At 34.0% G+C, this 20,552-nt stretch overlaps 1 protein-coding gene across 1 annotated transcript in view; it reads right to left on the bottom strand.

The window, feature by feature from the left end:
- The window catches only part of Tecrl (trans-2,3-enoyl-CoA reductase like), a 68,377-nt gene extending 52,673 nt beyond the window's left edge, over positions 1–15,704 (bottom strand). The window contains exons 1-2 of the mRNA XM_041671487.1: positions 15,457–15,704; positions 2,063–2,114 (exon numbers count right to left, since the gene is read on the bottom strand). Coding sequence (XP_041527421.1) covers positions 2,063–2,114; positions 15,457–15,684 — 280 coding nt within the window. The 5' untranslated portion in view covers positions 15,685–15,704. The remainder of the gene's footprint in view (positions 1–2,062; positions 2,115–15,456) is intronic.
- Positions 15,705–20,552: the final 4,848 nt, after the last annotated feature.

Raw genomic sequence — 20,552 nt, 5'->3', positions numbered from 1 at the left:
ATTGTAATGAGTTAAGATTAAAAAAAAAGATTTTTTTCCTTTTAGAAACATTGTTTCCTGTGAGGAATAGTTTATTTATTCATTTACTTATTTATGACATTAATAATTTGAATTTTAAACTCGAAGGCCTGAAGGCATGATAAGAAGTTAATTTAGTATCAGAATATAAAGTTGGTAAGCTGTGAAGTTAGTGGATTTGCATGCATAAAATTATTTTCTATTATATATTTAATTAAGAAAGTATGTATAATATCTATTTTAAATTATGAGTGTAAAATCATAAACCAATAAATAAATAAATTTTTTGACTTATGACTTCAAAAATCATCACAGATGAACCATGTAAATAACATTTTAATATGTCTTAATTTTTGAAAACATATTAAACTTAACACAGCATTGAAATGGTTCCTTAATATTTTCTTATATAATAGAACAATTTATAAAAACTGAAAACAGTCAAAATTTTATAATATAGTACAAATAAAAAATCTAGAAAATAGTTTTCAATATTTAAATAAAAAAGCACTGAATAAATAAAAGTATTTTATTGTTTAGTATAATATATTGTAATATAACCTGCTAAATATTAGAACAGTGAGTGTGAAAAATTAATTAACAGCTGTTCATAAAACTCAAATCTTATTAAATGTGATCACACTTTTGCCAATTGGGTATTTCTCAAATACTCTACAAATTCTTCTTATTTTTAAGTCACTTTCAAATGTCTTCTTCCTTAATTACTATACTTCCTTCTGTCTGGACTTCTGACATTTTAAAGTTTAGCATTCCAATTACTGGTTTAATGTGACATGTACTTTCTGCTAAGATTGTACTACCTCTAAATAAATGTACATTAAGTAGAAATAACCCGGAAATTTTATGTGAATAACAAGGGTAATTATCTGCATACATTATGTAATTAGATAAAAAATAATTTTTCTCTACTTTCTTACAATGTAGCTTAGAATTTAAGAGTCACAAGTTCATTAACCTTACAGGCAGGATTTACAGGCACGTACTAGCACATCTGATATTGAAAAAATTTCATGGTTTAAAAGATAAATGCTTAAGAAATTTCATGTTTTACAAAAACATTGACACACAATGACAGAGACTTTCACTCTCAATTTAGTGCTATAACAATGAATCTCGGAAAGCTATGGGAACATACCTTACTTTGTTCTTGGATTTGGCAGAATGGCCTATCCACTCCTTTCAGCATATTCAAACCTAATGTCTATAAGGCAAAACATCAGAACTTGCCTTCCCAAAGCAACTTAGATGCTAAAGTTTTTCAATAATCATGTTCCTCATTGTATATGCTTCTCAACAACACATTTTAAGGAAATCCCAAAAACACATTTGCATATTTTGGCTGTATTAACTAATTGCTGTTCCTTGTTACATATTTTGTTCCTTAAAATGCATAGTGAATAGTCTATATAGGTCTTTTATACATAGGATGTTACTGCTTACATTGCCACTTTGCTATTCCATACATTGTTATATAGCTATACCAGAGAATTATTATATATGAATTTGTACATCAATAAATATTTTCTATTTTTTCTAAAATAATTTACCAATTGGTTTTACCCTCAAACTTTATCTAACAGCTCAACATAATAAATCATGAATTAAAATATTTTCCCAACTCACCTGGTTCTCTTGAATAAAAAAATGACTAAATATACATCTTAAAGGTGAATACAAGGACAGAAATCTATTGAAATATATTAAACCATAAGGCATTATATTAAACCTCAAGTTGGATTGTTCGTGGAATACAATTTAGTGGCTAAGCACATGGCTCCTGAACATATGGAGAAGCACCTTCCCCAGTACTGACGAAAATCTGTTGGATATTAAAACACCAATAAGAGTGTGAAGTGAGAGAATTATTTTATTCAAGAATTACTAAGTAGAGAATATTAATGATATCTGTTTCAAAACATGGCTTTCATAGACAATGGTTCCATAGACAAACCATTCTATTAAAGACAATTTGAGCCAATTTGAAAATAAATTGACATAAATTTTCATAGATAAAAATACTTACACACTTTGTGAAATTTTTGTTTGACATCATGAATAGTTGATGTTTGAGGTACCTGAAAAAGCGAAATACAATTATAAAAAAACGTAATTTCTGCTATACAAATTTTAAGACAAAATGTTAACAGCAGTAAAATATCTGCAAATTTATAATTTGAATAACTTTTAAATTCTACTTTAACAAGTATTATAACAATGATATGATACTGAAAAATATTTGTATAAAGCAATAGTAGTCCAATTTCAATCAACATATTCCTCTAAAGTATAGTTTTAAAAACTTTATTTGTTCAAAACCTTTGGTTTTGATTTTCAGCCATTGAGAGGATATTGAGTAAAAATATGTCTATTCTCAAAAGTAAAAGGACTTATTGAGAGACAGGTGCTGGAGGATGTGAATTGAGTCATAGAGGAGGTAGAATAAAAAAATTAATACATAGGACTATTATGAGATAAGTCATTTACATGATCTCATTAGTGACTGTATGCTAAATGTTTTATTCAAACTCTTGACTGAATATACTAAAAGTGCACAAAATGTATTGAAGGCGCATTATGTAAAAGGTTGACAATCTTTTAGCTGTAATTACTGAAAATATCTCACTTTAAAAATGAATTCAAAAAAAAAAAACAAAAAAAAAAAAACAAAAAAAAAAAATCAAAAAAAAAAAACAAAAAAAAAAATCAAAAAAAAATAAAAACAAAAAAAAAAAAAAAAAAAAAAAATAAAAATGAATTCAACTTGGTTTTATTTATATACATGGGAAAATCATCGAAGCAAACAGTTTCATCTTAACAATCAGGTCATCATAATATTTCTGAACTTTTTATTCATTCCAAAGATCTGAGCTCAAAAGCCCTTTGGCCGCTCATTATTACACTTACAAATAAGCCTTCAAAACACATCTTAATGAGCCCTTATTGCAGGGTTAGAGCTTCTTCTGAGTTTTGTATCTAGAACAGCTTGAAGGCTAGTGGCTGAGATGATCCAGCTTCACAGGAAAATCCAGTCAGGATTTACCATAATCTTAAATTTTCTTTGGGTCCCCACAAGATTATCAGTGCCCCAATAAGCAGGAAGTAGCCTACAAAACTACACCTACATTCTCCCCCACCCCCCACCCCACCCCCCAAAAAAAAGGATTGTGGATGTTTGTCTTTGATTAGAGTGTTGGTTACAAGTTTTTATAGACAATGGTCAAAAAAAAAAAAAAAACTAAAGAAAGAAGACTAGATTCAGAATTCTTGTGTCGAAAAAAAAAATGCTGTGGGAGAATGCTCTTGTACACTTTAAAGATTTTTCACCCCTATCTGTTTAATAAAACACTGTTTGGTTGGTAATCAGGCAGGAAGTGTAAGTGGGTTAACCAGACTAGGAGAATTTTGGGAAGAGAAAAGAAAGAGATGCAGTCACCAAAGAGAAGCAGAGGAATCAAGATGAAAATGCCTCATTGAGAAAAGGTACCAAGTTACATAACTAAACATACACAAGAATGATGGGTCAATTTAAGTTGTAAGAGCGAGTAAATAATAAGCCTAAGCTAATAGGTCAAGCAGTTTATAATCAATATAAGTCTCTGTGTGTTTCTTTGGGAATGAACAGCTATGGGACCTAGAGGGACAGAAACTTCCATCTACATTGTAGAATTCTTTGTTCCACAGTGTGAATGGGAGATTGTTGAAATATATGATGTTTATATATGGGCATGTTCATTTTATTTGATTAATTTTTAAATGTGGCTATTTGAAATAGTTAAATAAAATCTGCATAAGAAATAAAGCACAAAACAATTCTCCATGTGTTTTGCATTGTGTCATATTTAAGCCACAGATAAACAATGAATATGTCTATTTTACCTAATCCTGCTTAATAAAACTGTGATCAATAGTTTGGTATTGTTAAGAGTTTTACATTAGCGACACCTGCCATCCTTAGTGAGGACCCAGTGAGGCTGCCTGTACTCTCTTTCCACTACGTCATTTTGATCTCATTAATTATTCTTATACACCCGACTGCCAGTTCCTCAATTCATCCTCCCAACCTACACCCCCCCCCTCCTTGGTACTCAGCTGCCACTCCTGCTACAGACACAGAGTTCTTCATTTGCTACCTTCCTCAGCCATTCTACCCATTCCTTTGTAACTACTCCTCTAGTGAGATAACCTTTTTCCTAGAGTCCCAGCAGTTACATTTGATGGAGACCAATTCCCTCCTTCCTTTCCCCCATTCTAGTCCTCCTAGGGTACAATAATCCTTTCTTAGCTGCCCACTTCAGCCTCTTCTCCAAGGCCATCCTATTTCCTCGATTTACTGTCATCTGTAGTAGGCCTTATTCTGACCTTGTGAAGTGGATCCCAACCACTACTTAAGAAACCCCAATATTCAATCCCTATGATTATCTTACAACCACTACCACACAATTAACTGATCTGGGAATGCTAGAAATATGAACCTAGAGATGTGACCAGTTGGAATCTAAACATTAAAACTCCAGAGTTACCCCAAGACTGAAAACTAAACACCATTCTACTAATATGCAACCCTTCAGGCTGAATAATAACTATCAAGGAACTGAACACCCATACAACACCAAGAAATAGCAAAAATATTTTAATTTCAAATACAAAGATACAAGTACAAAAACAAACAAATAAGGAAACATGCCTTCTTAGAAACCAGGACCACTGTTTTAAATTTCTCTAGAAAACTAATTTAGCTGAAGCATAAGACAAGGATTCCAAAATAGAAACTATGAACATTGTCAGAAACTTCAAAGAGGTTGTACACAAAACTTCAATGAAGACTTTGTAAAAAAACAGAGTTGAATAAGATAAGGAAAACAATTCAATACATGAAAATATAACTGGATAAAGAAATGAAAACTTAAAGAAAAGGAAAATTGAAATAAATTTGAAATAAAAAACTCAGGAAGTAAGATAGAAAAGCTAAGTGGAGACCTCTCCAAGAGTCAAAGGAAGAGGGAGAGATCATTTCAGGTCTTGTAGAGAAGGCAGAAGAAATGGACAAGACAATAAAAAATTAGAGCAGTGAAAGCTTTTGACTGCTAAATAAATTCCCAGTAAATTCTTGAGGGTTTACTGATAATTTTTAACTTCCAGCTAATTTTTCAGAATCTTCTAAAGGATAACTAAATATCACAGAAACCTAGTCATTGTTATGAGTCATTCAAATATACAAAGAAAGAAATAAAGACCCCTCCACAATGGAAACTCTAAAAGTCTCTTCATTAATGCTTCTTATAATAAAGCAACCACACTAATATGCAAGCAAGATAGAGTATTCTAATGGAACCAAAAATGTGCATCTAAAATTTAGCAGATTGTAGCTGAACATCATTGGTTTGCCAACATTTAAGTTGGTGAAAACAAGGTTTTCATATGCAAGAAATCAAAATTGTGACTGCATTCACCATCTGTGGTTTGTTTCTAGAAAACTATTCATACTATCACTGCTTGTAAAACTATATTTTTGTCATTTTCTGAGAACTCTTACAATTGAATGGATATCCATGAGGTACTGTCAATAATACTTTTCTTAACATAAAAATTAAATGGTTAACATGAGCTGTTTCAACCCATTTGTTAGAAAATTTCAATACTGAACTAGAAATCATCAGCAAACATTTGAAAAATTATGGTTATAAGTACAGAAGAAGACAGAACAGAGACAGTTGAACACAAATGATTAAATAGTGAGGTGTCAAAGCACTCCCATTCATAGAGATAGAAACCCACATACTCAAACACTCAGTGCAAGGGTTGGTGACTGGTGAGAACTGTGTCCTGCACAGTCCAAAAGTAGCAAACCCAGGACCCAGGAAAATAAAACAGCAACATCTGTAAATATTTATTACAAATGTGCTAATAAGTTGAAAATTTGCTGTATAATTTAAAAGAATTTCTTTAGCAAGCAAGTAATATTTTATTACTGAGCAAAATTTAGTTAAAAAAAAACAGATAATACATGTGAACTAAGTTTCGTAACTTCTAGGACTTCTTCAACGTTTTCTAGAGCAGCAGGGATTTTTAGTGTGAATGCTATTGACACCAAATTGTGGATATATAAAAACTTCAGGTTATATAATATTTGATTTTAAATTAATTGAATTTTAATTATTAACTAAAAAATAGTAGAAAAGATCAAATAAATCCAAACATCTACATTCTTACCTTGGTAAAGCATATCTATTTCTATGTTTCTAGGGATGAAGATGTGGACATAGGCTTGCTTAGGGTGGCATGGGAGCCTCTCTTTTATCCCCAGCACCCCATAAACTAGGTATAATTGGTACTCCTATATTCCTTACACTGAAGAGGTAAAGGTAAAGTGATCAAACATTCAAGGTCCATTTCAGAAACATTGCTAGTTTTGTAAAACCCTGAGATACATGACATTGTTTCAAAGGGAGGTTGAAATTACCAGTTGTAAGGGCAGATCACAAGGCATACAACAGAACCCAATTTAAGAGTTTATCAGCACAGCACTAGGGAGGCAGAGCAGACGGATCTCTGGATCTCTGTGAGTTCAGGGCCAGCATGGACTACAAGAGCTAGTTTCAGGACAGGCACCAAAGTTATACAGGGAAACCCTGTCTGAAAAAAACAACAGAAAAAAAGAAAGGAAGGAAGGAAGGAAGGAAGGAAGGAAGGAAGGAAGGAAAGGAATTTATAGCTTTACAGAGAAGACAGTGGTAAGAGGGTGGGTGCTCAGGTCTCTCTGAAACATGGTGGAGGAAGAGAACATGGCGAAAGGCATGTCTAGCTTGTAAAGGCCATCTAGCTCATGCACACAAGGGCTTACGTTGTAGTGCCAATGTATAGATCATTTGACCAAGCCACATGTACATCATGAACAGCTTGAGGACTCTGGGTGGCTGTGTAAGTTTCCTGAATACTTGATGGTTCATGTGTGGCCATGAAACTCGGAAGTGTCAGTGCTTGGGGTGGCTAAGCATTCGGCCAGAACACTGGCAACTTTGAGTGGTGGAAATCATAACAGAAGGTGCAGGATATTTATAGTTCATTAAATGTATTTTTTTTATAAACTCAATGTATGTGAAAATGAGCTGTTCACATATATACATATTTATGTGTGTGTATGTACATATTTAAGCATATGTTCTCCCATCCTAAAATAGTTATATATTGTAGTAATCCTTCAACTGATACCAAATATGCCATTCCATTAAAAAGTTGAGGATTAATATGTATGCCAATTTCTTTAAAATATGTATTCTAAAAGTTTCAAACTTCATTTATCTGAATAAATATGATTATAAACAGTACCATAAGAGTACCAATAGATTATGTGAAAATTTCACTAGAAGTATAGCTTAAAACTGAAAACAATAAAAACCAGAAGAGAACAATGTAATACAAATTAAATTATTTTTGATTTTTGAAGTTTTCCCATCTTCAGAGTAGAATTAGCATCACCTTTGTATTGACTTGGTTTTAAACTCTGATTAAATTAAGTTCAGATTATAACTAGCTTACATTTGGTGATATATAACTGACAAGGAGGTAATAAATCTGTGCTCAGCAATACATAGACCTATGTAGACAAACAAGGAACTCAAAGACAGCAATTTATCAAATGCTTTGCTAGAAGAAATTACTGTTAGAGTATGAGTTTTAAAATCTCAAATTTTGCATGCAAATGGATGGAAATAGAAAACACTATACTGAGTGAGGTAACCCAGACCCAAAAAGATGAATATGGGATGTATTCACTCATAATTGGTTTCTAGCCATAAATAAGGGTCACGGAGTCTACAATTGGTGAACCTAAAGAAGCTAAGTAAGAAGGTGAACCAAAGGAAAAACATATAGTTATAATCTTGGCTATGGGAAGTAGACAAAATTGCTGGGGAGAAAATTGGGATCTTGGGGGTAGGGTGGGATGGGGAAAGGGGAGATGGGGAGAGAAAAGGGAGAAGGGGAGGATGGGGGGAACTTGGGGAAAAAGGATGATTGGGATAAAGGAAGGTTGGATAGGGGAGCACAAAAGCACAATTCTTAGTTAAGGGTTGGCAAGAGACTTGAACCTAGAGTGGCTCCCAGGAGCCCAAGGCGATGTCCCCAGTTAGTTCCTTGGGCAGCTGAGGATAGGGAACCTGAAATGACCCTATCCTATAGCAATACTGACGAATATCTTGCATATCACCATAGAACCTTCATCTGGAGATGGATGGAGATAGAGACAGAGACCCACACTGGAGCACTGGACTGAGCTCCCAAGGTCCCAATGAGGAGCAGAAGGAGGGAGAACATGAGCAAAGAAGTCGGGACCACGAGGGGTGCACCCACCCACTGAGACAGTGGAGCTGATCTATTGGGAGCTCACCAAGGCCAGCTGGACTGTGACTGAAAAAGCATGGGATAAAACCGGACTCTCTGAACATGGCAAACAATGAGGGCTGATGAGAGGCCAAGGACAATGGCACGGGGTTTTGATTCTACTTAATGCGCTGGCTTTGTGGGAGCCTAGCCAGTTTGGATGTTCACCTTCCTAGATATGGACTGAGGGGGGAGGACCTAGGACTTACCACAGGGCAGGGAACCCTGACTGCTCTTTGGACTGGAGAGGGAGGGGGAGAGGAGTCGGGGGAGGGGGAAAAGGGTGGGAGGACAGGAGGGAAATGGGAGGCTGGGAGGAGGCCGAAACTTGTTTTTTTTTTTTTTTTTCCTTTTCTCAATAAAAAAAAGAGTATAAAAAAATTAAAAAAAATAAAATCACATAATTAATGATAGGAGTGTTATAAGCCTTGAAACAGAAATTTTAAGTATTTATTTTAGAAGCTATAAAAGCGCACAGTATGAAAAATTAAACAGCCACAAGACAGAAGGTCAGTTAATTCTTGTTTTATCAAAGTGAAAAGAAACAGAAGTATGGCATTCCTTTGCTCAAAAGAAATAATACCAGATGCCCATACCATTGCAAATAAATCCCTCGAAAAGAGAGCATGTGATATTCATAGACATCATGCTACAAAAGATGGATGGGTTCAGGTTACTTCTTTTAATCCTAGAAGATCAACAGGGATTATTTAATGACCTTCAGTTTGAAAATCCACCAATAAAACCTGATATCCTAGTGCTTGGAGCCTGAGAAGTTTGCAAGTGGGAAACTGAAGTGGGTAGCAACACCTAGCTGGCTTTCCTGTCTAAACTCCTCTACAGTGGTTCTCTGGCATTACAGCTTCTTGCGAAGTCTGAAGGAACAGCAAGGTAGTGCACTTAGAGGAGATAACTGTTGATTTGGGAAACTGCCATTACTGTCAGAGATACCAGCGTGATAATCCTCCCTTTGGACACATTGAGTGGAAGAGATTTCTATAGCTATCCTAAATTCTCTTTGGGAAAAAAAAAATGGTAGAGGACTTGCCTAACAAGCAAAAGGTCCTGGGCTTTATCCTCAGCTCCACCCAGTCCAAAAGAAAAACAAAAAATTTCTACCTGAACTAACCCAGTTTCTTTTCCATACTTCTTTAAAAAAAAAAGCTTGTGTTATGTTTACTTGTGTCAAACTATTTGTACAGAATGAACATTTATAATAATAAAAATATTTGAAGAGTATGAAATATTTGGTTTGGTGTGATTTTTCAAGCTTAGGTCTGGGAGAGTGGCTCACTACTGGAAGACACGTATGCAGTCTTCCTAAAATTCAGGAATTTCCTCACATATTACTATGCATTGATGTCCAGGATTTATATCAAATGGATATGATGTTCACAACGATCTCAGGCACTTCCTCTCATTTCCTTTGATCCATCATTCAGTTGCTTTAAATACCTAATGCATGGCAAATGATATATAAACAATTAGTATGCTTTAGCTTTTAGAGAATGACGATAAGAATAAAGATACTGCAGATATACAATAGATGTACTGTACAGAATCTCTTATTTTAATTTCTTAATCCATGGGTGATAAAATATACAATGTAGAATCCATTAAAATAGTGGGACAAATACATGTTGAAGAAAGTATATATAAGGAGGTAAGAAGAAAAGAAAAAAGGAAAGGAATGGAAACACAAAAAGGAAATCGCAGCCTTTAGGATTATGGAACTGCAAAGAATTCTCAGGGTACTTGAACATAGGCAATTCAACAAACTTAATGAATATACCTTCACATAATAATCTAACTAGAAAATGTTTAATTTTTACAAAGTTACTCAGTGAAGCCAAGGGTCACTCTCAATGGCCTTGATGGGGAGTCAACAAAGCCTGGTACTTTCAGTTGAGGCAGGACCAAATCCATCCCCTCCATATCAAGACTGAGCAAGGCATCCCACCATGGGGAATTGGTTCAAAAAACAAACTCATGCACCAGGGATAGATCCTGGTCTCACTTTTGGGAGTCTGATCAGGCTATACAACAGTCACCTACATGCAGAGGCCTTACCCTTTCTGATGAGTGGATGAGGGTGGACTGGCGGAGGAGGGAAGAGAGTAAGGAAGAGAGAGAGGGGGGCTGTACTTGATATATAAAATGAATTAAAATTTAAAAAAAAACAAAGGTAAAAATTCATAATTGTGGAAAATTTGTAACTACAAGGATTTTTTTGTGATTTCATTATACAAGTTCAAGCATAATATACAATTTCAAAATTCAGTCATTTCTGTGCTCCTAATACTATAAAATTAGGGCATCTGAGCACATAAATTTCACATAGCTACATGCAGCTTGACAACCCAAAGAGTTTTAATGTGCTTAGCATAAATATCAGCATCTACTTAGCTCATGTGCATCTGTGTTGGTTAAGTTTGTTTTTTTTTAATTCACACAATAGTTGATATATAATAATTAGACTAATGGAGGCAGTCCATTTGGGGAATGGGTTGAAGGAGAAAGAAAGATGTTGGTTGGTCAATAGGTTTAAGACTGAATTTAAAGTAGAAATTAAATAGTTGTAAAGATTAACCAATTTTGGAGATTTTTGCAGATAAAGCAAAGCTGACTATACTCAATAATAAAGCACTAGGACTACCAAGGTAAGTGGCATTTTTGCCAAATCTGGTTTCCGACAGAAAATAGAATTTACAATACAACAGAAAGGACTAAGCTGGGAAGAAACAGGGAGAATGTTGGGGATGCTGATAAAAGGTGGATGAAAAGAACAGCAGTCTTTTAGTTTGAAATGTGAAATTTCAAAGAGAAAGAAAAGGCAAAATCAGCGCAAGAAAAATGTTATAGCCATGTTAGAGTAGAATAACTTAAGAAACTAGCATGCTGGTTATAATTTACAAGAAGTATTTAAAGTGTTGCTATCCACAGCTAAGAATTTTCTGAATTTCTGGATATTATTTAAAGGCACAGATTTTTTTTTTGTTGTTGTTGTTGGTTGTTTTGTTTTTGGTGGTGGTGTTTTGAGACAGGGTTTCTCTACGTATCTTTTGTCCTGGAACTAGCTCTAGTAGCCCAGGTTGTCCTCGAACTCACAGAGATCCTGCATCTGCCTCCCAAATGCTGATTAAAGGCATGTACCACCACTGACTGACTAAATTAAGGTGTACTAATTCTATAATTATGTCCACTGTTGAATAGTAACCCATTTGTGGCCCACGGTGCTGATGTGTCTGTGGTGTGTTAGCCCTTAATTTCTATAAAATTTTTTCGAAAGATTCTGTTGGGAGCAAAGAGTAAATAAAAGAATAAAATAAAGGGATCTCACGTTCCTTTGAATAAAGATGAAATAAAAGAGAATGGGAAGATACGGGAAGACTGATCACTTTCAGTGTGCTTTATCCTGGCTCTGCTCTTGAATATGTGACTTAGCAGCAGATAAGCTTGTGATATTTTTAAATACAGGAGACAATGACATGAGCTAAATGTTCATAATTCACTATTTACTCCAAATATATTTTCGTGCAGGCTCTTAGATTTTGATGTCCCAGTAATTTCTTAGAAATGATACTTAATGTATTTGAAATTGCATCTTTTTATCGTTATTAATTACTTCTATTATTTTAGTCATTCATGGAAATATGTTAGTTAAATAAAAGTACTTGGGTGTTTCATTAAAATTAAGATAGACTTTGTCATCAGAATAAAATAGTCTACTGGTTAATTATACATTAATTTAAAGGTAAATTATATCTAACCCTCTGGGAAAATAAGGAGGCATACTTCATTTAATAGAATGATTTGAAGCAATGTCTTTGTATGGGAATAGATTTACATATACTTTACTTACAGCTTGATTTAGAAAATTGGAAATGATTATTCTTTTGTTATACCACTTTAATTTCAAACTATCACATCAGAATAAAACAACAATATCCTGTCTCTCATTTTGAATAGGTGTCATTTACTAAACGCATATTGATTGATTAAAACTGTGCCAAGAATTGTTCTAAATGCAGAAGATGTTGAAGTGAAATAAACAATAAAACCTCTGGCTTTGTGAATCCAAGATACTACAGTCAAACCAAATACAACAACAACAACAACAAAAAAAAAAGAAACCTAAAATGATATACAGCAACATTTGTAGAAAATGAAAAAATAAATAAAAAGCATGTTGGCACAGATTGAAGGTTCAACAATCAGAAAGAGTCTGTGGGAAAATGTGAGAGATAAAAACGGAAAGGAAGGCATGGCCCAGTTGCCAGGTGGAGTGTATTATCTGACAGGATTTAACAGCTAGCTCTGGTTTCCATGTAGGGAATCCACTGCAGGTGATAATGACGATGCAGGGTGAAGATGTAAGCATGCTGGCAGTAGAAGTGGCAGGGATTTGTCAGCGCAGGGGTATACTTTGAAGGTATTGTCAAGAAGATTGATTGTGTGTGGAGCATGAGATTAGGAGATGAGTCACAACTCCCACAAGTGTCGGGAGATTTATTTGGAGGGCAGTTTCTATTTACAAACTTGGAGATCTCTATGGAAGCTAATTAGCAGAAGATCAACATAGAGTCCACTTGTGGTATTTGAAAATGCTAATTGTAAACTAAAGATATCAAAAGTGGTATCAAATCATTAATCTTAATAAAATTAAATTTACTAGCCTTTTTATCCTTAGAGTTTATTTGCATAAACATTTTCTCTCCAAATCATGAGAACAATTAAAATAATTTAGTTTATATTAGATTTAAGGCACTATTCTAAGAAGTCCCATATACTATCTGCTTTAGATATACTAAATTAAGTATGGCTTTAAAGATGCAAATAGAAAATGATGGAGAAGATGTTGATGATAGATAGCTGATAGGTTTCATAATAAATACCTAATGCATGAGATGATGAATTAGCAGAGATAAAAAGTAGTCAAAGAAATATTATAGGATAAAATAATTTTGTAATTCAACACAAATGTCTTGAGATGATTTCTAATTGATTAATAGCAGAACATGCTGCAAATCCAACGTGACAGTATGATAGTGAGGACTGGGGTTCAGCAGTCTTTGTCACTGTCCACTGGCAATTCAGTGAATTCCAGTTCTGAGACGTGAGGAAGAAAAAGAGCCAGTGAAATAATTTGGATCAAATAAGAGGGGAGGAGCACTGACAATATGAACACTTGAAGAAAGTAATAGAAGAAACAAAACACATCATACCCCAGAATTTTTATGAGAAAGACAATAATGCATAAAACTAACAGAAAAAAGTCTTTATTATGATAAAAATTAATAAAAATAATAAAAATGCAAATTCATTCATATCTCTTTTCTTTGATGCACCTTCATCAATATGGTGCATTCACCAAATTATTAAATAAAAAATATCAAAAGAAGACAAAAGAACAAAAAGGAACTCCTTAATGTAAAAGCAGAAATTAATTTAATATGTCAAAATCTTATAGCTTGAAAAGATGTATCAGTTTGTAGGAGGTGGCTGACATAGCACATTCTCTGATCTAGGTTGAATCTCACATAAGAAAGAAAAAAGAATAAAAGAACAGGGCTACAATGGATGAAGTATAGCTATTTCTGTAATATTTTACCACTACAGAGACAAATCAAGAATTTTTAGAGTTGAAGTGTGAAATTCTTAAGATAGTAGCTTTCAGATTTTTTCATTTTTTTCCAATTTAATTTTATGCAAGTGAAATTTATTGTCATTTTCTCACCTAAAATATTAAGTATGAAAACAATAATTAAGAAGTGTTTGATTTCTTATTATTTAAGGTATAAGTTCTTAACTTTCCCCCTTCCATTTTGTTCTTTGCTTTATCTCTCTTCTGTACTTTTAACACATTCAGACATTTGGATAGTAAAATATTGCAAATGTCAGATGTCTTTGGCAAGGTTTAAAGTGTTTACAGTTTTCTCATTCCTGAAAACACTGTTTCACAAAGCAAACAAAATACACTTATATTAAACAGAAACTTATTATATGAAATCTATGTATCAAATTTTCCTTTACATAAAACAGTCATCACTTACAGAAATATGGATGTATATGATATGCAATTATATGCAAATAGATTATTGGAGTCTCTTCAGTGTTATCTGTGATCTGAATTAAAATGCAACAACTTAACATGTATTTTTCACCTAAAAGTAAATAAAGTTGTTCAACTAGTAAGTTGCTTATAATATTATAGGTACTAAGTTTGAAAATATATAATGTTTTAGACAGTAAAGAGCAGTGAACAGTGTTTATCTGGCAGCCCACCTGCAACATGGTTAAATGGAGCAACTTATTGGATACTTTGTTTGGACAAACAACAAATATTTATGTTTCTATAAAACAATAAATATTTTTTATGGACAACATCACTCTGGCAATCAATTAAAGTTATTGTCTTTTCGTATTAAGAGAAACATATTGGTATGTGATTAATGTACTTGTGTCTCCAGGGTTCACGCTATAATTTTCTAATCTAAGATATTCAGAATTCATCATTCTTTGTGAAACATCTGTGTATGCAGATGTGGGGAGATGGCCCATTAACAAAGCTATACTCTTCAAGAATTTGAAGACTGTGCTTTCAAAAGGTGAAACTTTTAGAAAAGCAAACCACTCAAAACAAAATGCCTACATTTTAGATACATGATAAACACTTTTTAACATTTGTGCTCTTTACTTCCTGGATTTTACAGACACTGTTAAATGTTATACATTTTATTGCTATAAAGCATGAAGAAAAAAAATCTATGCAATTTGTGTTTTATTCTAAATGTTTACTCCTAGATTATGGACAACAGAGCCGGAAATGAAGTAAGATACTAATTAAATGATTATTTTGAAGCACATATGACAATGTAGACAATGTTTCTTGCTGTGACGGTAAATAAAGCATCTTTTTGTTCACCCATAATACTATGTTAAAAATTAGAAATGCATTTATTAAAGTTCTGTTGGCTAAATCAGCAGTCAGTAATTTGTGCCTAAGAAGAAACATTTAAAAAGATAAATAAAGCTTACCTTATCCACAACACATATCTGTTTTCTTGTATGAGCATCCAGTATTTCAATCTCAAAGTGAGTTGTTTTAGAAAGTTTGAGTGTTCGGGTTGTCTTTAGCGGGCCTGCTGAGAGTACAAGTTGTGACAGAGAGTGGAAATTTCTTGTATTATTCTTCATTGTGGACTGTGGAAGTCCCTGGAATAAAAATTCCCTCTTGCGCTCCAGGGACTTGTGCCTTTTGAACATTGTGTGAACTAGCAGGGGAATCTGGCATGTAAACAGGAGCCACTTGCAGGAGAGCTCCCTGTGCACCCATTAAATACTGCTGCGGGAGTCCCGAGAGGTCAAGTGGCATGCCATTCCAGCAGTCTAGTTTTATTTAGCAGGCTCGAAAACAATGACTGATCTGATTTCTATATATAACACTATTGAGGACTGCTGCAGAGAAGGGCATTGCCTTTTGCATTTGAATTATTTCTTGCTTTCTCTTTTTATCTCTGCTACTTATGAGTACTCTTATCTGAAATTCCAAAGCAAAAGAAGAACAGAGTGTTTTCATTATCTCCCGATTCTGGGTACAGTAATCTCCAAACCTATTACATACTGGCTCGCATTCATATATATTATACTTCGGCATAGTGACACCTTATAGGACGAATTATAAAACTGCAAAGTATTATATAACATATTTTAATTCTGCCTAGAGTTAAGGTCATTGCATATGTATGAATATACTTGTAGGATGAGTTTCACTTCGTGACAGACTTACGGACAGTAGCCAAGAATGGGAAACAGGCCCGGTGGTGGTGGCACACGCCTTTAATCCCAGCACTCGGGAGGCAGAGGCAGGCGGATCTCTGTGAGTTAGTGGCCAGCCTGGTCTACAAAGGGAGTTTCAGGACAGGCTCCAAAGCTACAGAGAAGCCCTGTCTTGAAAAACAAAAACAAAAACAAAAAACAGAAAAAAAGAATGGGAAACAGAACAGCATGTGTTTTAACCATGTGACTACATCAAAGACAAACGGATCCATTTGAATAGTAGTCTGCAAACGTGCAAAAAATTATATATATATATATACACATATATAATTCATGTATATAAGTAAATAATTATATACATATCTATGTATATATGTGTGTATATGTATGTGTGTTTGTGTGTGTTAGTACAAAATGTGATAACTTGAGAGAATGATACATGTGACACATATGAACTGTTTGAACCAAAACAGACACACAAAATTGTAGTTGTAAAATGATGAACTAGACACAATATTATTAATATACACTATTCATAATACAAGTTATCAGTGACAATTGTTAGTTTGTAAAGGAAGTAAAATGAAAGAAACTGCAGAAATAGTAAGTGTAAAAGGATTCATTTTAGATTTGGGCCAGCTAGATGATTCTGGGAAAAGAAACTATAGCCAAGCCTAACATTAACAACCTGAGCAAGAGCCCCAGAATCCACGTGATAAGAAGAGGAAACTAAGATTACAAATTGCCCTCTGTCCTCCATATTCATTCCAGAAACTAAAACACACACACACACACACACACACACACACACACACACACTATAATTTAAAGATTAGAAGAACTAAAGTATGCTCTTCTCAAAGTTGGTGCAAAAATTATTTCAAAATGTAAAATATAGTATCATAACCTTCCCAGTAATATAATATCAGTAATACCAAAAAAGTACAGAAAGAAAAATGATATGGAAAGTCATAGCTTCAATTATGAAAATTGTAAAATCAAATGTATTAATCTGTGATAATTGCTTAAGATTAACATATAAGAAAATGAAAACAAATAAATTTTGCAGCTAATCATTTTACTTTATATAAATGAAGTAGTTCTGAATGCAACGTGCCTCAATTTTCTTAGTTGATTTATAATATTGATAATTCAATTAACCATGACTCATTACATACCTGACACCAGCAAATTAATAAAATTTATAATTATTCTAAAAACTGATAAAAGTGTCAATGATAACTAGAATCTTCATTCTAATGAGACACAGTTATGTTAAATGAATTTTCAAAGGAAACATATTTTTTAGCATTATTTTTCTTGTCTACTTTAAGAACAACGATAAAAATCAGTTCTCTTTCTATTTACAAAAAACTCATATGTGCTCATATTTTTATTAATCTAATTTTATATTTGTGTGTATATATGTATGCCTGTTTGACTGCATATACATCAGTGCAGGTGCTCACTGGTTTCAAAAGAGGATTTGGGTCTTCTGCAACCACAGTGAGAGGCAAGTGAAAGTCACTTGTTGTGCATGCTTAGAACCAAATGGAGGTCCCATGCAAGAGCAGGGAGTGCCCTTACTAGCTTATCCATCTCTCCAATGTTGGTGAAGGGCCTGCTTGTTTGTCCCAGCCACCCAGCAAGCTTAGCCCAGAAATAACCACACAGAAACTGTATTAGTTAAATCACTGCTTGGCCTATTAGCTCTAACTTCTTATTGGTTAACTCTTACATATGAATTTATCCCATTTTCATTAATCTACCGGCAAAGTTTCAGCACATCTATCTCTGGCAGTGGATCCATGGCGCCCCTTCACTCCAGCACTTCACTAGTTCACTTCTTAAAGTTATTGAGCTGTGTAGATCATTAGTAATATATAGAAGTATTTTGAGTCATTTGTGTGAGAATGGGTTTGTGCATATGAGCAGAGTACCCAGAGACCAGAAGAACAGATACCTCAGAAGGCAGACGTAAAGGAGTTGTGAACATGGAAAAGAAGTCTAGTCCTTGTAAGAACAATACTTACTTGTAACTGCTAAGTCATCTCTTCTGGCCTGTAGAAGTTCGTACATGACTCTTGGCCTTATGGCAACATATTCTTAGTCTATTGAAATTGAAGAAGAAATTTTAATAGAAAATTATTTAAAATATTTATGGATTATTTTCAAGATCAGGCTCTGTATTTCAAAATCTGCGATTTGAAAAATGAATATTATCTTGTGCCCCTTACAATAGTAGTATATAGAATAGCATGTGATGTAAAAATTTCTTGCAATCACCCTATACATTTTTCACCTTGAGCTTTTGAGATCCTTCCATCTTTTATTTGTCACCATATTGTCCACAGACATTACTATGGAAAGCTATTTATGGAATTTTGCTTCAATACAATTTTAAATCTTCCCTAAATTTTTAAAATTGATATTACTTTAGCGTACAGCATATTCAGTTTTTACTATGGCTTTTTTTTTTTTTTTTTTTTTTTGCTTCACACTTTTCTCTCCTGATCTACCAGCCCTCATTTTGTGCTCTTCAACTGTTGGTGGCATTCAAAGTCAGGCTTTTGCATGAACATATTTTTTTTCTCATTATCTTTATTGTTTTAATGGAGCTCCCCACTAACTTCCAACCATATCCCATGACCCCCACACTCCCAATTTACTCAGGAGACCTTGTCTTTTACTGCTTCCTATGTATTTCCATGTATGTCTCTCTTAAGGCCCTCTTTGTTTTCTAGGTTCTCTTGGATTGTGGACTGTAGGCTGACTTCTCTTTGCTTTATGACTAAGAGCCCTTATCAGTAAGTGCATATTATATTTGTCTTTCTGAGATGTGGGTACTCATTCAATATGGTTTTATCTAGATCCATCCATTTTCTCGAAACTTTCAAGATATCATTATTTTTTTTTTTACCTCTGATGTGTATTCTATTATGTGAGGGTATCACATTCTCTTTGCCCATTCTTTGGTTGAGAGGTATATAGGTTGTTTCCAGATTATGGCTATTACGAATAATGCTGCTATGAAGATAGTTAAGCACATGTCCTTGTGGTATGATTGAGCATCTTTTGGTTATATACCTAAAAGTGTTACTGCTGTGTCTTGTTGCAGATTGTTTCCTAATTTTCTAAGAAATCACCATACTAATTTCCAAAGCAGCTGTACAAGTTTTCACTCCCACCAGCAATGGAGGAGTGTTCCCTTTACCCGACATTCTCTCCAGTATAAGCGGTCATCAGTGCTTTTGATTTTGGACATTCTGACAGGTGTAAGATGGAATCTCAGAGTTGTTTTGATTTGCATTTCTCTGATGGCTAAGGATGTTGAACATTTTCAGGCATTTAGGATTCGTCTGTTGAGAATTCTCTGTTTATGTCTGTACCACTTTTTTTGGAATATTTGTTCTTTTGATGTCAAATTTCTTCAGTTCTTTGTATATTTTGGATAACAGTCTTCTGTTCAATGCAGAGTTGAAAAATCTTTGCCCATTCTGTAGGCTGCTGTTTTGTCTTATCCTTTGTTCTATGCCTTACTGAAGCTTCTCAGTTTCAGGAGGGCCATTTATTAATTGTTGCTCTTAGTGTCTGTGCTACTTGGGTTATATTTAGGAAGTGGTCTCCACTCTCTTCATGTCTGTTCAATATAATACTTGATGTTCTTGCCAAAGCAATAAGAAAACAAAAGGAGACTAAAGAACTACAAATTGGAAAAAGATCAAACTTTCATTATTTGCTTCTTATATGATAGTATATATAAGTGGCCCCAAAATCTCTATCAGGAAACTCCTACAAATCATAAACACCTTCAGTAATGTGGCAGGATACAAGATGAACTCAAAAACATCAGTAGTCTTGCTTTACAAGTAGGATAAATGTGCTAAGAAAGAAATTATAGAAACATTACCCTTCACAATAGCCACAAATAACATAAAATAATTTGGGGTAACTCCAAACAAGTGAAAGACCTGTATGACAAGAACTTTAAATCTTTGTAAAATGAAAGTGAAGAAGACACCAGAAAATGGAAACATCTCCATGCTATTGTGTAGGCAGAGTTAACATAGTAAAAATGGCAATCTTACTAAAAGCAGTCTACAGTTTCAGTGCAATGCCCATCAAAATTGGAGCACTGTCTTCATAGACCTCAAAAAGACAATACTCAACTTTATATGAAAAAACAAAACAAAACCAGAATAGCCAAAACAATCCTTTACATTAAAGGAATTTCTGGAGGCATCACCTTCCCTGACTTCGAACTCTACTATAGTGCTTCAGTACTGAAAACCCGCTTGGTATTGGCATAAAACAGACAGGAGGACCAATGGAATCGAATCGAAGATCTGGATAAC

Source organism: Microtus oregoni, unplaced genomic scaffold, assembly GCF_018167655.1.
Source record: "Microtus oregoni isolate MIOR12 unplaced genomic scaffold, Mior012 000021F_ref0000039, whole genome shotgun sequence".
Classification (NCBI taxonomy): Eukaryota; Metazoa; Chordata; class Mammalia; order Rodentia; family Cricetidae; genus Microtus; species Microtus oregoni.
The sequence above is the reverse complement of the archived record's forward strand: the minus strand, read 5'-3'. Positions and strand labels throughout refer to the sequence as shown.